Genomic DNA, 19,126 nt, shown 5'->3' with positions numbered 1-19,126 from the left:
GGGCCGGGCGCCGGGGGTCGAGGGGGTGGGGCCTGGGCCGGTAGTGGGGACCCAGCCTGGGGCCTGGAGTTCGACCAGGGGCGGGCTGCGGATACCTGCCGAGTTTGGGTGGGCGGGACCCAGGTAAAGAACCAGCGCAGATAGGGCGAGGGTCGTCTGGGCCGCAGAGGGGTGTGGGGGTCAGAGTCTAGAGAGGGTCGCGTTGTTACCCTCTTTCCCAGTGAACACAGAGCAAGGGGTTCCAGGGAGAAGGGTGGGAGGAGTCAAATTCTTGGCTGGGGGGGTGGGGGGGGTCGTTCTTGTGGACGCCACGCCCCTACAGGAAGGAAAGGCGCGTGCGTGCGTGTGTGTGTGTGTGTGTGTGTGTGTGTGTGTGTGTGTGTGTGTGTAGGAATAAACTTAGAAGGGAAGGGGCGGCCGGGGTGGGCCACTGGATTGAAAAAATTGGAACATCACTGGGGCTGTTGGTGGTAGCATTCGGGCCTCTAGCATTTCAGGAAAGTGCTCTCGGGAGTCGCCTCAGGAAGGAGTTTGACGAAGATTGGGCATTACATCTTTGGCACAATTTTGGAAGGGGCGGGGGGTGCCAGTGAAGGGAAGGGGTCAAAGAATGCTTGTAGAAGGTGCCAGCATCTAGGTCTGGTATGGATTTAATTCAGACTGGGAGAGTTGGCCGATTAAAACACTGCACACCCTAAGAAGCTTGGGAGATGTAGGACGATTAGTGTGTGGCACAAACGAGAACAGGAGGAGAATGTTCTTTTCTGTATTTCTTAGAAGACAGTCTCCACACAGCAGTGGTTTTGGTTACTTTTCTATGGTGGGATTAGGTGCTGTCTTTCCTTTACCTTGAGTCATATTTGTATACATATTGTTGAGGTGACTGTTTGGGGTGGAATTGTGAGTGAGGTAGGTACTTTGAATAACCTTGTGGAGTGTTTAAGGAAGGGTTTTTGATGATAATCTCATTTAGGTAGGAAGTATTAGGGATTCCTTTGAGTATATAATAGATTAGAGAGTGTCATGATTAAATATTCTTCAGGTTAACACAGAAATCAGCTTCAAGGGCCATGCCGGTTCTAAGGCCTGTTTCCTCTCATGAGCTTCAACAGAAGACGGACTCTCCAGCCCTCACAGTGGATGACTTTCCTTCCCTGAACAGGAGATGGGATAGTACCTGGGATCTGCCTATCACCAGACTTTGGGCATAATAAACCAGCTGAATGAAGGGATGTAATAGACCTCTGGGAGGGACACTGAAGCCTGCAGGGGGGGGAGGGACCTGGACATACTCCTTCCCCCCCAGACTCCTCCCATTCAGAGTCCACTTAGCCATGGACTTTGGACCTGGACCAGAGGAGAGAAGCTGCACTTCGGTGTTTCTGATCTGGGATTCTCAGTTTTGGAAATGGAGTACTGGATGGGGGTTTGATGATCTTCAGGGGAGCAGCTGAGAGAAGAAAGGTAAGGTTCCTGTCTCATTTCCCACTTGGTGTCTTGCTGCTCCTGTGCAGATAGTGTTGAGTAGGGCGAGTCCGGGACACTGCCATTCAGAAAATGCCCTGATGAGAACTCTTACCCTGATGGGTACACAGAAAACTTCACTTCTCCTTCCCTCTCAGAGTGCAGGCTTGTTCCCAGTATCTCCTTACCCAGACAGAGTACCTTGAAAGCAGTTGTGAGCAATGTCAGTTGTGAGGTTAGACCATGGAGAACATAAAAAGACTTTAGGCCTCTGAAGGGAGGTTGTATTAGATTACTTGTAAAGGCCTTTTCCACACTGGGGTAATAGGATTCCAAGTCAGTTTGGGCTAAGTACAACTCTGGAATGGATTATCCAGGCTGAGGCAGGCTGCTGTGTTTTGGAGAACTAACTAAATAGAGCTACCTTGGGTGGGGGCAGGTAGCAGATGGTCTGGAATACCTCCTAAGTTGCCTCTCCTCCTTCCCCTTTAAGGAAATGTAGGCCGTGAAACCTCACTGTAAGAGCAGAGGAACTGAACACAGGTTTGGGAATCAGGATTTGTGTCCTAGCTCTGCCTTTCTTAGTGAACACCCCTAGATAATGTCAGTTAAGCTATGCCATGAGCTCTTCACTTGCAAAATGGGGATAACTAACTTTCCAAGTCCCTCACAGGTTGTTTCCAAGGAACAAATGAAATGATTGATTTTTCAGGAGTATCCAGGGCCATGTACATGTAGCAGAGTAACATTGTTATTGTTTGATATGCTTGTTTAGTTGCATAGAGAAAAACTGAATTAGGAGTTCTGTTCATTTATTGAATTAGTGTTCTGGCAAAAGTCTTATTTGTGCTTAATTAAGAGTCTGTCCTGAATTTGTCTCATCCTGTTGCTACTAGCCAATACCTGCTATCATGAAGTGGTGGCAAAGGTGCATGGGTTCAAAGAGAGCTCAGATTGAGGGATTCTTGTTGGCTCTCCGAGCTCTCCGGTCAGCTGGGCATGTGTGCTTCTGGGTAGCAGACCAAAGAGAGGTGGAGAGAAGTGTAAGTCTCAAGGACCAAGTGTCTGTTAGGAGATGGAGCTCCATTTCTTGGAATGAGCACTGGGCCTTTCTTTTCTATGCCATATCCTGGTCTTCTGTCCTGCTCTTTGAAGTGACAGTGTTTTTCAGACTGCCATTGTTTAGCCTTCTATATTTTCACAGGCTCTATTCCCACTTAAAGCAGAAGCTGTTCATCTTACCTTCTTACCTACTGTTCCTTCCTTGAATTACAATTTACCTATGCCAGGATGCCTGCTTTTCTGAGTGACAACAACAGCAGAAAGGAGAGGTGATGGAAATTTTGATAGGATACAGTGGACTGGGCAAGGGGTAGGAAGCTTGCTTCTAGCATCTCTTTGCCTCTCACTGCTGTGTAACACCTGGGCCTCATATTCAGTGGGCATTTGCAAGCTGAAAATCGTGTATTTATGACTTGGTTTCTTTCTTTTTCCCTTCCTTCTTTTCCACAGGAGTCTGTGAGGCCCCCAGTGGCCTGAGGGCTGGGCAGGCAGACTAGGTGGATTTCCTGTCACCTCCCCTAGCTTTGCCCAGCAAATTCCTGGTGCTATTCTTTGCTTAGACACTAGGATCACAGTGATCCCTCAGGGATATGTGGTCCCAGGCCCTCATCCTGCCTAGGAGGCCTGTGAGTGCTTCGAAGCACTTGAAGTACCACAGAGTCGTGCTGTATTTGTACAGTGCTTACATTATGTGAAGTGTCCAGGCTGTTGTGTTGTGTCAGTTTTTCGTCACCACATTGTTGTGAGGAGAACAGAGCAGGGATTATTCTCCCAGTATGATGCGTGAGGGGAAGCTACAGAAGCCCTGAGCAGGCAGGGCTTGCCTAAGTGTGAAGTGGCAGATGCTGTGATCGCCTGCCCAGTTCTTTGCTTCTTCTATAGTATCTGACCTGACAAGGGCCGTCAGGATTCTGCTGCAAACCTCCAGGGAGGAGAACTCAAGGGCCCTGTCAGACAGCCTCCTGGTAAGATGCTTCCTTCTTAGAGTGAGCCAGAATTCCTCTCCCCTATTGTTTCCAGCAAAAGCAGTAGTCCTTCCCTCAGCCTGACCCTTTGACAAGACAGTCCTCTGGACACAGCCATTAGCCTTCTCAAAGGGGCACCATGATGCCAGGGCACAGCACTCATTGGGTGTTCAGCCACTTAGCCAGGACCAATAAACCACATGTTGTGTGTATGTTGTAACTGAATTTATTTATACCCTTCTTTTTTCCAAAAGGAATCGTCGGTGACTAACCCAAAGTTCCATTTAATAGACATTGCTCAGTGGTTGTTGTGTTAATCTTTTCTCTTTTCTTTGATTTTGGTGAGCTGAGTTTCTGTGTTGTCGAGGGGAGTAGAGATATTGGGAGGAAGTAAGGGGAAAAATAGATACATCGTTGATTTAAAACTTTGCTTTTATTTCTACTTATGGTTTCAAGCTAAGATCTGTCTTATGTTCAGAGCATGAATTCTTTGCAAATTATACAAAAATTCAGGATATCTTGGGCATTGTTTATGGGAGGGCAGTTTCCTGGGACAATTTTCACTTCCTTCTTATCTGTCCTCTCCTTTTTTGGGAGTAGTGGCTAGGACCAGAACTTCCTATTCTTCCATTTTCACAGAATCCAATCCCAGTTTCATCCCCAGAATTCAGGCACTTGGCTCCTTGTTTCTGCCCTTCTTACCCTATAACCCTTCTCCATGAAACATCCATCAGGAGCCCAGGGCCTCTTCCCAGGTCAATTTGGCACTCATCACCCTGGCTTCTTGCCTCTCAGAACAAATGTTTTCTTTTGCTTCCATCCAAGAATTCAGCTCATCCTGCCTCTCTAACCAGGTCCTTTGTTTTGGGACAGTCAGGGAATTTCTACTCTTAGATCTTCTCTAAGACTTGAAATTTAAACAGAGGGTTATAGTGATGGGGCATGAGTTTTGGTACACAGTTATCTTTCCTCTTTCCCACTGAACAGCCTTAGATAGAGAAGGAGGATTGGTAGAGATGGGAATCTGACATATTCTGGGATAATTGGTTTCCTCACCTTTCAGCATTCTACTCTGGCCTTTGTCCTGGGATAGTGATCTTAGCTTATCTTGGATCCACAGTGTTTCCCAACTTTTCCCAATTTTAGGAAACTATGGTTTTCCCTCTTGCTTTGATACGGAGTATTAGTATTATAATCCCATGTACCCCTCATGGGGAAAAGCTTAGAGAGAGGGCAGAGATACAGAAACATTCGCTGCTGACTGGCCCATAAGTGTGGACTCCCATCGCTTGCCACAGTCCACACAATCAACTAAACTGGAGACCCTGGACACACACAGAGTCCAGCATCACTGAGGCGTCAGCTCTTCTTTCACTCTTCTCCTTTAGGACCAGGCTCCAACTGCAGGATTTCCCTGCTGCCCCACTATGTGCTTGTCATGCTGGACACACAGCTATCTCAAACACTCAAGGCTGCATGAGAAGAGGGAATGAGTGCCATCTTGGAAGTAGGACTGCCTGGGTCTAAAACCTAGCCATGACCCTCATTAGGTCTTGTGACCTTCAGCAAATTGGGACTTAGCTTGAGCCTCAGAATATACATCTGTAGAGTGAGACGACAGTGTATATTCTGCAGAGCTGCTAGGGTTAAAGGAGAGGCTGGGGGTGGGGTAGGTTGTAGGTGCATGTAAAGGCCACTGCAATTTTGTTTTAGCTCCTTACCCCCATGCAGGGAATTTTAGGTCATGTCCTGCCTTTGTTTCTTTAAACCGCCACACAATTCCTAGTTTCACTTAGAAACAAGTTAGTGAGTGATGTCAGTAACCACACACCAGGAAGTTCCAGACTGCTCTGTGCTCTGAAACACAGGGGAGGGAAGTGGATGGGGGCAGGTGCTGGTGCCAGAACAGTGTGTCCTGATCACATGGCAGCCCTGGCTCTGGACCCAGTCCTTCTCAGGAAAGTTATCTGCACGAGTAACCAGTAGTTCTTAGCGTCCCTCCTTCACTTCTTAGGGTCAGATACAGATATCTACGCTTTTCCAGGGTTCCCCCTACCCCCTTTCACAGGTCAACCCCAAAGCCTGCTTGAGGCCTTAATTTCCTCTTTGGGTCTAATGGTTCTCCCCTAGGGAAAGGTCTGTCTGTTTCTACTCTTTTACTTCCAACTAACAGCATTATCTACCCCGAAAGAAAAAACAAAAGCAAGGGTGGGTGAGGGAAGCCAGCTTGCTCTTTCTCGATTTTGACTGCAAGTGTTTCCTCCCTGGCTTCTTTTTGGCACCCTGGTTCTTGTTCTCACTTCCCTGTAAGCTGTAGCCTCTGTGATGCCCTGGACTCCTCCCTTCCGGAAGCCAGCGGTTGGGGGAGCAGGCCCCCAGATTCTTGGCTTTGGGTTTGGTAAACACACTGCTGAGGTAAGCTGCTCGGCCTACCCCTGGCAGGGCTGTTCCCCTAAGCTCCACGAGATTCTGCACTGTGTGACTGGGTCTGGGCTGGGAGACGCGAGAAGTCTGGACTGGAGTGGATTAAGCGTAATTGGTTTGATGGGTATTGACCCGTGGAGTTGCGATTGTGAGCAGCGAAGGGCCCAATAGTAACAGTTATCTCCACTACATCTCCCGAAGTTGGGGACCCCGGAAAACTTGGGGTGGTCCAGACCTCGAGTCGTTCTGAGAGATCGGGCATTGGAGACGACCTGGGGAGAAGGGGCCCTGGAAGAGTTGAGGCAGACAGCTCCGCCCCTCGGCCCGCCCCGCCCCGCTCCGCCCTCCCCGGGGAAGGGCCACGTTGCCCGCCCGGCTATCCGGCCCGGCGCGCAGCGAGAAGGGCCGGCCGGGCGGAAGGCGCCGGCAGCCGCGCGAGCGCCTTGAACGCGCCGGGGCACCCGGCTCGCTCCCCACGCTTCGGGGCGGGCCAAGTTCAGGGCCGGGAAGTTGGAAGGACCTGGTAAGTGGGAGCCAGGGAACGCCGGCATCCGTCAGTTCTGGGGTTTGTTCCCGGAAGGGGATCGAGGTCTGACTGAAGGAGGCCCCGCCGGAGGGGAGAGGGCGCTTCGGGACTCGGGTCCCGACTTGAGAGGCTGCCGCTTTCCAGTCCCTCTGTGTCCCCCGCCAGCCTCGGTGCCTGAGAGCCCCAGCAAGAGGATATTGGCCCGGGCCACCCGGGGTCACGGCCGCGCGCCGCTCCTGAGCCGGGAAGTGGAACTCTTGCGTTCCGTTTGCGGAATCCCGGGCCTCCAGCTGTTGGAGAGAGGGCGGGCTCTGCGAGGAGGGGGGCGGTTGTGAAACATCCTCCGGCCGACTTGGGTGCGGGGCTTGGAGGAGCTGGTGTTGCTGGAGAGGGTTGGGGAGAGGAATCCGAGGTGGCTTTTCCTCAGACTCCACCCCAGAGTCCTTTCCAAAAGTTATTAGGGGTTCTTTCTCAACAGCTCTGAGGAAGAATTGACTCAATGTGGGAATAAGTAAATTGTCAAGAAAATTTGCTCCTACTTGTTTGCTAATGTGTGTGAAGTAGGGGGCCCTGAGACGTACAGGGCCCCCATCTTATAAACTCCCGAGCAGAAGGGCTGGGGCCAGCTAGTCAGTGTCTCCTCAGGACAGTGAGCCCCGGGGTAAAAGGCTCTACCTTGGTTAACCTTTGCCCCTGTGATGTATTTAATTAGTCTCTGCTTTACGAACATCAACTGGCTAAGATTGCCCAGCTTTCTCTTCTGTCGTTTATAATACTTTTCAGACCATGTAGCCTCTTCTCTTAGATGCTTACACCCGCCGCCCCACCCCACGTCTGCCTCGATTCCGATTCCGAGACTATTGAGCTCTCTTGGATTCCCCACCCTGTCCTTCTCTCAGATTAGAAAGCAATGTAGTGAGTTTAACCTCAGTGGCTATGTGACAGGTTAAACTCTTTTCCTGTTTGGGACATTGAGGAAGTTAGTACTGTTCTTTTTGTCATTAGAACCCAGAGACCTTGGAGATGATCCACATCAAGCCTCTCCCTGTACAAATGCAGGAACGAAGGCCCAAGTGACTACTCAGGGTTACTTGGTTTCCCAAGGCTTTGTGCTTTTTTCCTGCACTAGCATCATATATCCCGTTAGCCTTTTCCAGGATGAATAACCTGTATCCCTTCTCTCTAGGTCTTATTCTCTTAAGTCCTTGAATTATTTAGTGTATCTTCTCTGACTCCCTTTCAGTTCTTCCATCCTTTTGAAATTATGGAGCCTGGTACAAGATACAGGAGGATACATTATTAGAGGAGGCCTGATAATGAACAAAAAGTAATTCAATTGAGTCTCCATTATTTTTGGCGTGTCTATACTTTCTCGGTTTTTTTAGGCGGTGCTTTTTAACATGCTAAGCAAGACAGAGATAGAAGGGAAGTTCTGTCAACATTCATTTCCATGCTTTCTAAAAACTAAGACTTCTCCATTTTTGCTCATTTTTGACTATCTGGTGTTCTCTTGCTGTTTAAAAAAACACCTTTTTTAATTTTTTTGCCATAGAGAGAGGACTGGCTAGAGAATACTATAGGAATCAGAGTGTTAGAAAGGGTTCTTACAGCTCCGAGGCAGTTCTTCAGAAGAAAAAACTGAGACTTACAGGAGTTGGTGGGACCTGCCCAGAGCCTTCTGGTTTTTGATTGAGGATCTTATTCACTAAAAAGGCTCATTCCTCATTCCCACCACAGTGTACTTGGTCTTTGTACTTGGTGGTATGGACCAGCTGTGTCACTTCCCTGAAGAAGCAGTGAAAACTCTGGCAAAACATAGTTTAAGTTTGAGTTTGTGCTTTGCAGGCAAATGTCATTGATAACAAAACATCAGGTATTCAGGTCAAGGTTAAGGACTGTTCTATTTTAGAAAAGGAAGGTGTGTCCGATTGTATTTTCCCAAATGGCCACAACCTTAAACATCACATTCTCCAGTTGTTACCATAGGACACTGCCCTCCTGCCACCTGGCTGTGGTGGCTGTGTTTCTTTTTCCTTGAATGTAGGCGGTACTCAGGATGCCCCTGACCAGTGAATATGTCAGAAGTGATGCAAGGTTGGATCCTGAAAAGGATGCAGTTTTATTTGACTTGCGCTCTTCCTTCAGACAGTCACTTTTTGGAGTTCAGCCTCATGCTCAGAGGAAGTCTATGCCATGTGGAGAGACCACATGGAGGTGACTCCAGCTGACATCTCAGCCAATGCCAACATCATTCTGCCGACACATGAGAAACTAAGCCTTTAGAGGAGTCTTCTAGCTGAAGTTGCAGACCTGATGGTGCAGAGGCAGGTCATCTTTGTGCCCCAGCGTCCAAATTCCTTACTTGTAAAAACCAAGAGAGAATAAATGATTGCTCTTGTTTTAAGCCATTCGGTATTTTTTATTATTCATCAGTAAATATCTAATAAAGGAGTATGTATAGGGGCAGGACCTCAAAATTTGGACTCTTGTGGACAGACGGCAGAAGGAACACTTGCCCTTTGTATCAAGGCTACTTAGATTCTGCTTCACTCATCATTTCAGATACTCATTGCTACATAACAAATCACCCTAAAACCTAGTGGCTTAAAACAGCAGAATTATTTTATTCCCGTCTCAGCTATGTCATTTTGCTTCTGGTCTTTCATGTAGTTGCAGTTGGATGTGGCTGGGGCTGGAATCATTTGGAAGGCTTCCTGTCATGTCTACTATCTGTGGCTGACTGTCAGCTGACCTTAGCTGTGGTTGTCAGCCAGAATACTTGGAAGGTATCTAGTCCATGTGGCTGGGCTTCCTCTTACCTTGGTGGCTGGGTTCCAACAATAGGCATCTCAGGAGCATCAAGTAGGAACTGTGTTGACTTTCATAAACTAGTCTTAAGAAGTCACATAATCATCACTTCCTCTGTAGTCACAGCACAGAGAGAGGGAACACTGACCCCACCTGCTATCCCCGCCGGCCCCCCCAACCCCCAAGCTCTGGAGGGAGGCGTGTCATTGTCACTTTGTAAGAAGAGCATGTAGAATGGGATGTTTTGTAATCAACTTTGAAAAATGTAATCCTTCACTGTTAGGCTTCTAATTTGGTCTTTCTCTCCAATTTAGTTAATAATGTCCTCCATCTAACTACTTGAACTTCATACATGTGCCAAGCATTGTAATAGGTTTAGAGGTCATAGAGCCTTTTCTTCTAAGGAGTAAGGTGAGAGTCAGGTAAGTACAGCCACAGATTCTATTACAGTGTGGAAAGGGAAGGCAGGAGGTGTGGAGAGAGTATGGTGGAAGTATAGTGTGGAAAGCCTGAGTCTGCCTGAATGTTAAGGAAGTATCACCCAAACTGGGTTCTTAGGAGGTATAGTGCTTGTTGATGGGGCTTTAGATGATTTCAGCATGCAGGACCAGCCAGAGCAGAGACAACAGTGTAGAAAGCATACTTACTGGGGGAGGTAAGTAGCCTGTCGAGGCCAGAGTATGCAGTTCATGGAGTTAGTGGTTGGAGGTGAGATTGAAAGGGATGTTTGAGTCAGTTTGTTGTGAAGGCCCTGTGTGTCATAATAATGATTTTGCATTTTATTCTGTGGGTAGTGGCAGTATAGTTTTTAAGGCAGGTGAGTGTTGTGACCAGGTGTGTACTTTAAGAAGGATGCTCTGTTGCTATTGGGAAGGTTGCTAAAGGGAAGCAAAGTTAGTGATAGGTGGTCCAGCTGAGAAACCTAGTCAGATTAAAGGGTTTGAAATCTTGAAAATGGGATGATGGCAGTGAAAGAATAACTTTCTCTTCCACTTTCATAATTCTGAAATTCTTGGGGCTGGATATGTTTCAGAATTTAGAAATTTTTGGATTAAAAAAGATGACCTGGTACATTTATGATACAGTCTAAGATCTGGAGCAGCATACCATAGTCCAGCATGTTTATTTCTGTAGCAAAATATATGAAGGGATATATAAAGGCTATAGTAGCCTCACATTAGATTAGATTTCTCCAAATGAGGTTATGCCAAACAAGTGTGGAAAACTTCTGTTTTTCAACACTTTTTGGACTTGGGAATTACAATTAAGTGATTGTAGGTGTGTGACATACACATGAAAGTCACTTTTTTGTTACAGGCAAATCTCCTGAATGTTGAAGATCCTAGCATAGCAGCTTGGCAGCACTGGGGGAGCTGGTCTACCTCAAGTAGCATGTAGCTGAGGGGACTTGACAGATTCTGAGCACAGGTTTGTGCTGGTGCTGATGGTTGTGAAGGGGAGGTAGACCTCACAGGGGCCGACGGTATCTGGGAAGGTGTCCAGTGAGATGTGAGTCAGAACCCACTAGGTGAAGGAGAGAGGGAAGAACAGACCAAGCATACAGGCACATGCAAAGGCCCTGAGGCAGGCTTGGATGTTTGGACCCTGGAAGGAATCTAGTAGAATGGTGCAGAGAGAAGCACCAAGAGAGGAGACAGACAAGTGATGGGCTAGCACTTACCCTGTCATATGCCAGGCACTGTTCTAAACACTTAATGTGAATTATCTCACCCAATCCTCAAAGCAACCCAATGAGGTATTCTACTACCATTTCCGTCTTAGAGGCGAGAAAATTGAGTCTCAGCAATTTGAAAAAACTCAGGGTGATGCCCAAGCATTGCCCTGGGATGTTTGACTTGCTCTTGTTACTGCCATACCCTCCAAACGGTAGGACTTAGAGCAGCAGTGCTTCCTGGATGAGTGCATGGGCTCTGTTGGTCAAAAGCTGGACTGTCTCATCCCATGGGCACAGCCATCTGCTGGAGAGTGCATTCACACACCACTAACTTCTAGACGAAGTAGAAGATCATGCCCTGGAGAATAAGGGGAGAAGTAGTAGGAAATGGCACTGGGACTGTGGGGGAGTCTGTGTGGAAAAGGGGTGGGCCTGGGAATAGTTATGTCCCAGTACCCGGATGGCAAGAGAAGCAAGTTCTGTTTGAGAATTTAAAGGAAAGGGTTGTGGAGTGAGAACAAAGGCCTGAGCGCTAAGTTGGAGGCCTGGTGGCCTGGGGCAGCTGTTTGCTATGGGCTGTCTAGCCATTTACAAGGTTTATAGACTTGCTAAGGATACAGTCTGCAGAGGGACTGAGAAGATTGGTTTGATCTGCCTGGCTTAGAAGGGTGGTGGGGAGGTCTTCTAGGCCTGGGGTAGTGGGTGTGGGCCGCCTAGTTCTAATGTCAGGAGAAGAGTGAGGTTGGAGACCATACGGTCCCTTGGGGTTTTGCCACCACTCTGAGAGCCTCTTGGCCTGAGGTGGCTCATTGATAAGTCTGAGATAGGCCTGCTCCTCCAGCCCTGAAGCCAACACTTGAGCTGCTGGAGTTCAGTTTCTCTTTTCTTTCCCCTATCCTTCTGCCTGAAGTCTTTTCCTACCCAGTCAGTTGGGAGGCAGGACATCAAGGGTTAGGGATTCCAACATTGACCACATCGTCAGGCAGAGGAAGGAAAAACTGGGAATCTGTGTGTGTTTCTGTTCTGGGAAACCCTGATTGGTGAATGAGCACTGATAAAATGGAAATTTAATGACACAATAAAACAGAGGCTTCTAAGAAGACTGGTGCTATGGAGTAGGGAGTGTGGATGGTTTCTGGAAGGAAGATAGGAGGTGGTGGTGCAGGAGCTGGAGGGGTCTCAGAGGAGGGACAGGATCCATTCCCTGTAGAGACTCTTAAAGATCTGCCCTTTGATCCTTGGATACTGGATCGGCCTGCTTGAGAGCCCAGGAGCACAGAGACGAAATCTGGGACCTGAGATTTTGGTTAGCTTAGTGAACTGGGCTGTGAGGCAGAGGGTAGCTGGCAGAGCAGCCAGCACAAGAGGGTGCAGACCTGCAACTTTTGGGTGTGAAGTGTTGAGACCAGAGGCAGGAATGCCAGGGTTAAAGTTGCATGATCAAGAATGGCAGCTGTCCTGGCATTGAAGGGTGTGGTAGATCCTTTAAGTAATGAGGTCTGGTAGAGTGAGGGGCCTGGCAGAACCATGCCTTTTTCTTGTTGGCTGTGTGTCCCAGTCCCTTCCCAGAGCCTGGCAGAGAGCAGGTCGTGTCATTGCAGACTGTGGAATGGTTGAAGAGTTCAGGACAAATAGATTGTCCCCAGTTCTTCTGATGTGTCCAGCTGGGGCCATATTGGACGAAGCTAGTCAGAGCTGTGGGCTATGTCCCTGTTTGATTGTATTTGAAAATAACTTCAAAATATAAAAAAGTTGCAAGAATAAAAATGGTGTAAGGATTCTCATATTCCCTTTACTCAGATCCACCTATTAACATTTTGCTCCATTTTCTCTTCATATTTATACTTGATATTTTTGTTCTGAACCATTTGAGAAATTGCATCTACCATGGCTCTCTATACCTAATTACTTCATCATGTATTATATAAGAATTGGGATATTCTTTTATATAACCACAGTGTGGTTATCACCTAGTCAACACTGATATTTTGATCTACTGTCTATATTCAATTTTGTCATTTAATGTGATAATATCTTTTTTAAAAGTTTTATTGAGGTATAAATGATATACAGTAAGCCTTAGGTATCTAAAGTGTGCATTTTCAGAACTTTGTTCATCTGTATTCAGCCCATGAAACTATCACCCCCACAAAGTTTCCTAGTGTCCCTTTGAAATACTCCCCTGATGGTCTCACTGCCAGGCAGACACTGATCTGTATGTATTCCTTCATATGTTGCAACATTATCTTGAGATTTGTCTATGTGTTGTATGTATCAGTAGTTTGTTTCATTCATTTTATTTATTTTTTATGTTTCATTTTACTTGCTGAATATTATTCCATTCCGTGGATAAGCCACAGTATTCCAATGCTGATGGGTGTTTGGGTTGTTTCCACTTTTTGGCAAAGTGCCCTCAAACATTCTATATTGGTTTTTGTATAGACATTTGTTTTCATTTCTCTTGGGTGTATATGTAGGAGTGGACTTACTGGGTCATATGGTATCTCTGTTTAGCATTTTGACAAACTGCCAAACTACTCTAAAAGGGCTTCAGTTCCTTATCTCACACCATATAGGAAAACTAATTCAAAATGAATCATAAATGTAAATGTAAAACTTTAAACTGTAAAACATAAAAAAGAAAACATAGGGGAAAAAAATCTCTGTGACTTTAACAAAGATTTCTTAAATACAACACCAAAAACATGATTCATTAAAAAAAAAAAACCTGAAAATTAGAAATCATCAAAATTAGAACTTCTATTCTTAAACTGATTCTATTATGAGAATCAGACAAATTTTTGATTTTTGCTAGTCTGATGGGTGAGAAATGTTACCTTAGTATAGTTTTAATTAGAATTTTTCTTATCATAAGTGAAATTGAACACCTTTTCATACATCTATGGGCCATTTTAGTACTTTTTTGTGTGAGTTATGCTAGTGTTTTAGACAGGGAATTTTTGGCTTTTTTTCCCTTCAGTTTTTAAGAAGCTCTTTGTCAGTTAGGGTATTGGCTTTTTATTTGTGATGTGTGTTTCAAATATTCTCTTCCAGTTTGTTAATCTTCTTTTGACTTGGCTTATGGTGTTTTTGGAGAAGGAAATGGCAACCCACTCCAGTATTCTTGCCTGGAAAATTCCATGGATAGAGGAGCCTGGTGGGCTACAGTCCATGGGGTTGAAAAGAGTCAGACACAATTTAGCAACTGAGCACACATGGTATTTTTAGCCATGCAAAAGTATTTTATTTATCACTGCATCTGTATTTTAAAGCATATTTAGAAAGTCTTTCCCTCTGCTAAGCTATAGAGGAATTGACATAAATCTTTTAGCACTTGTGTGTTTTTAGTTTTCTACTTAAATATCTAGTCCACTTGAAATTTATTCTTGTATACAGATCTTGTTGTTGTTCGAAAATACCTGTGTAGTTGTTATAACACAATTAATAAGACCATTTTTTTTTTTTTGCCCCAGTAATTCTAATAATCCTCTTTATCATATATTAGATATCTACATGTATTTGGGTCTGTTTCTGTAGTTGAAATTCTATTCCTTTGCATGATCTGTTTAATTTCCATTCCTTGAATGATCTGTTTGTTTACATATCAGCACCACATTGCTGTTGTTCATTCATTCAGTTGTGTCTGACTCTTTGCGACCCCCATGGACTGCAGCACGTTAGGCGTCCCTGTCCTTCACCATCTCCCATAGCTTGCTCAAACTCATGTCCATTGAGTTGGTGATGCCATCCAACCATCTGTCTCATCCTGTCATCCCCTTCTCCTCCTGACTTCTGTCTTTCCCAGCGTCAGGATCTTTTCCAGTGACTTGGCTTTTTGCATCAGGTGGAAAAAGTATTGGAGTTTCAGCTTTAGCACCAGTGACTATTCAGGGTTGGTTTCCTTTAGGATTGACTGTTTTGATCTGATCAGCATAACACACTTTTAATTATAGAGGCTTTGTAATGTGTAGTATATCTGGTAGGGCTAGTCCCTCTTCACAGCTTGTTCATTTTCATCATTTTCCTAGATGTTCTGTTTGAACTTCAGTGCCAGTTTGACTGCTACTGCTGCTGCTAAGTCGCTTCAGTCGTGTCCGACTCTGTGCGACCCCATAGACCGCAGCCCACCAGGCTCCCCCGTCCCTGGGATTCTCCAGGCAAGCACACTGGAGTGGGTTGCCATTTCCTTCTCTAATGCATGTTTGACTAGTGTACAAAAACTATTTTTATTGAGATTTTTGATGAAGCTGAGGTGTCCTAACCAAGAACAAGGGATATTTAAGTTGTCTTTTGTCTTTTCAGGAATTATAAGTTCCGGTAGGTTTTTGCATATTTCTTGTTTATTCCTGAATAGTGTATCATCATTGCATACATTTCATATCATTTCATAGCTATTATACATAAGGTTTTCTCATTTATTGTTTATTTAATGAGTTATTGTTTGTGGATATGAAGGCTACTGATATTTGCACATTAATTTTTATCTACCACTACCTGACTCAAGTTTTTGATTGTTTGGGTTGGACTTACCATTGTTTCTCTTAGAGTTTTCTAGTCATAGTCTCATAGCATCAGCACATTTGTACTTCTGCCTGTAATTGTATTCTGCAGTCGAATTGCATTGGCTGATCCCTCCAACAGAATGTTAAACAGTCATGTAGATCTGGTCCCTGACCTTCATGGGAATGCCTCTGGTGCTTCCTTATTAGGTAAGGTTCTGGCTTTAGTCCTGAAGTGTGATACTAAGAATTTTAAAGTCAGTAATCTTTGGGCAGTTTGATTTGAGGAACGGGAGGCAGATGGTCTTACCCCCCATCTCTCCTAAGCTCTGGATGGAAGATGGTAAACAAAGTCTGTCAGGTAGAGAAGGGGTGGGTGGGGTTCCTTTGCTTCCTGTCTTCCACCAATATCATTCTCTACATATCCTGCTCCCCCACTCCCCCCTGTAAAAAAAACCCCACATTTCTTTTCAGAGGATTCATAAACCATTTTGGAGTCGGGGAGCATGCTATCCTAATCCTGTTCTTCCATACAGATTGACCCTCCGAATTAGGGAATGGGTAGCTCTTTTCTAAGAGAGGTCTGGAGTTAATCTCCTGGCCTTCCTTGTCCTGAATTTTTCATCTGTTTCTGCCCCCCACCCCCTTCTTCTACTCTAGAGCAGGCCCGTGCCTTGTGATGATGGTTGTTTTTCTCCTCTTCTCAGGTGCATGGCTGCTTCCTAATCCTGGAGCCCAGAGGAAGCATCCCTAGAACCGCGGGGGTGTGAGCCAGGCAAGCTGAGGGCAGCCTTGAGCCCTACCCTTCCCGCCTCCCCTGCGGGGGCCAGGATGCTGAAGAAGCAGTCTGCAGGGCTTGTGCTGTGGGGTGCCATCCTCTTTGTGGCCTGGAACGCCCTGCTGCTCCTCTTCTTTTGGACACGCCCAGCGCCTGGCAGGCTACCCTCAGACAGTGCTCTTGATGATGACCCCGCCAGCCTCACCCGCGAGGTGATCCGCCTGGCCCAGGACGCCGAGGTGGAGTTGGAGCGGCAGCGGGGCCTGTTGCAGCAGATCAGGGAGCACCATGCTAGGTGGAGCCAGCGGTGGAGGGTACCCACCGTGGCCCCGCCCGTCCCGCCACGAGTGCCTGTGACCACTCCACCAGCTGTAATCCCCATCCTGGTCATCGCCTGTGACCGCAGCACTGTTCGGCGCTGCCTGGACAAGCTGCTGAATTACCGGCCTTCTGCTGAGCACTTTCCCATCATTGTCAGCCAGGACTGCGGGCATGAGGAGACAGCCCAGGTTATCGCCTCCTACGGCAGTGCTGTCATGCACATCCGGCAGCCTGACCTGAGCACCATTGCAGTGCCACCCGACCACCGAAAGTTCCAGGGCTACTACAAGATTGCTCGGCACTACCGCTGGGCACTGGGCCAGGTCTTTCACGAGTTCAAGTTCCCAGCAGCCGTGGTGGTAGAGGATGATCTGGAGGTGGCTCCAGACTTCTTCGAGTACTTTCAGGCCACTTACCCGCTGCTGAGAGCCGACCCCTCCCTCTGGTGTGTGTCTGCCTGGAACGACAATGGCAAGGAGCAGATGGTGGACTCCAGCAAGCCCGAACTGCTCTACCGCACAGACTTTTTCCCTGGCCTGGGCTGGCTGCTGTTGGCTGAGCTTTGGGCTGAGCTGGAGCCCAAGTGGCCCAAGGCCTTTTGGGATGACTGGATGCGCCGGCCAGAGCAGCGGCAGGGCCGGGCCTGCGTGCGGCCCGAAATCTCCAGAACAATGACCTTTGGCCGCAAAGGTGTGAGCCACGGGCAGTTCTTTGACCAGCACCTCAAGTTTATCAAGCTGAACCAGCACTTCGTGCCCTTCACCCAGCTGGACCTGTCGTACCTGCGACAGGAGACTTATGACAGGGATTTCCTTGCACGTGTCTATGGTGCTCCCCTGCTGCAGGTAGAGAAAGTGAGGACCAGTGAGCGGAGCGAGCTGCAGGAGGTGCGAGTGCAGTACACGAGCAGGGACAGCTTCAAGGCCTTTGCCAAGGCCCTGGGAGTCATGGATGACCTCAAGTCTGGTGTCCCCAGGGCCGGCTACCGGGGCATCGTCAGCTTCCTGTACCGGGGCCGCCGTGTCCACCTGGCCCCACCCCAGACCTGGGATGGTTATGATCCTAGCTGGAATTAGCAGCACCTGCGTGTCCATCGTGGGCCCCCTCCTTGCCATCTCATGGCCTAAGATGGGACTGCAGTCTCTGGGCTTCATCGTCCTCTCTGTGTTTCTCTCTTGGGTCCATTTATCTTTTTTTTTTTTTTTTTTTTCTTTTTCCGAGTGGCATTCAGGTGCACAGATGATAAGGTGAGGGGGTCAAATCAGGGGACTCTTTCTGGGATATGTTGGGGGAGTTATTAAACAAGAAACCACTGTGTGGTAGGAGGGACTTGAGCTTATCATGGCCACACACATCCACATTCCAGGTTTTCTCCTAGGACATCGGTGGAGAGGTTGGCAACTTTAGTTCTCTTGATCGGGCCTCTTTTCCCTCTTTTCTCCTGGCTCTTCTAGCCAGAGTATGAGCCCTCCTCCTGTACCTGTCCCCGACCATCTCCGCTTTCTCCCAATTGGAGTAGGGGTAGGGGGCTGTATTATGTGAGAAGGGGATGTATCTGTGCCGGAATGAGACTAACCAAAGGGGTTTCATCACCGTCAGGGTCCAGATAGAGCTGTTAGGTTGTCAGGGTTTACTGCCTCCTGCCTGTATTTCTCTTCTTCCCCTCTCTTTCATCTCTGACCTCCTCTCAGCTCTTCTTTCTATGCAGCCCAGCAGTTCATGATTCTAAGATGAAATGGTGAAGGGGAAAAGCAGAATGTTCCCCCCCAGCTCATCCACTGTGGTGGGGAGAAAGACTTGGATGCTGGGGCACCCCTCCCTCATTCTTCCTCTAAGAAACAGACTGCCCCTCTCTCCTCTCCATCCAGTCCTTTCCAAAAACCAGTCCTTTCCCTGTTGCTCTAGGACAGTTCATGCTAGCCTGGCTTTTGGAGGCCCTCTCAGTGTGAGGTACAGCAGCCAAGACCATTCGACCCAACCTCCCTCCCTTCTCTCCCAAACATCCCCGGGTACACAGATCAGGATGCAGATGGGTTGGAGAGCAATGTGTGTGTTTTTGTCTCTTGCCTGACCTCAGTTCATGGAGGAAAGTTTAAGCTACAGAATTATTTTCAAAAATAAAGGCTGACTTGTCTGAAAAACTGTGTGTTTATGTGTCCTGGAAAAGGAGGTGGGAGTGGAAAAGGGAGGTGAAGGGTGGAGGAAGAAAGGAAAAGAATGAGGACTGAAGGAAGGGGCTGCACAGAGAGGAAGTAGATCCTTTGGAGGAGGAAAAGCAGCTGACAGGAAGGTAAGAGCATGGAGTTGGGGGGAAAAGGCATAGGAGAGCTGAGGAGGGGCCTGGGCACGAAAGGCCAGGCTTGGCGGTGGAGAGGACCTAAGGCTTAACTCCCCTACTGCTAATCTCTATAGAGGTAGGCTATGGCCCCTCAAGGCCTGAGAGAACGTGGGCCTCGTCTCCTGCAGTGGGTACATTGTGTGCGCGCCCTCTGCTGGCCCAGGCACCATTTCCTAGGCATCCTCCGGCACTGTCCCTGAGCTCCAAGATGTAGAGCTGACAGCTGGATCAAATCTGGCAGTAGCACATGAAGCGTGAGAATGGCT

At 47.4% G+C, this 19,126-nt stretch overlaps 1 protein-coding gene across 2 annotated transcripts; it reads left to right on the top strand.

Annotated features, from left to right (window-relative positions):
- The first annotated feature begins 19 nt into the window (after positions 1-19).
- Positions 20-18,663, top strand: MGAT1 (alpha-1,3-mannosyl-glycoprotein 2-beta-N-acetylglucosaminyltransferase). 2 transcript variants are annotated; one of them, XM_086411089.1, is made up of 3 exons: positions 20-123; positions 1,043-1,464; positions 16,131-18,663. In XM_086411089.1, the coding sequence occupies exon 3, from the start codon at positions 16,255-16,257 to the stop codon at positions 17,596-17,598; it is 1,344 nt and encodes a 447-aa protein (XP_086267215.1). In that variant the 5' UTR covers positions 20-123; positions 1,043-1,464; positions 16,131-16,254; the 3' UTR covers positions 17,599-18,663. The 2 variants fall into 2 exon arrangements, with proteins under 2 accessions (XP_086267215.1, XP_086267214.1); XM_086411088.1 differs by lacking the exons at positions 20-123; positions 1,043-1,464 and adding an exon at positions 6,313-6,438.
- The last annotated feature ends 463 nt before the right edge of the window (positions 18,664-19,126 follow it).

This window comes from Bos grunniens, chromosome 7 (assembly GCF_055505025.1).
Source record: "Bos grunniens cultivar Pamir isolate PY7600 chromosome 7, Bosgru_T2T1.0, whole genome shotgun sequence".
Taxonomy (NCBI): domain Eukaryota; kingdom Metazoa; phylum Chordata; class Mammalia; order Artiodactyla; family Bovidae; genus Bos; species Bos grunniens.
This window is presented reverse-complemented; position numbering and strand designations above follow the sequence as displayed.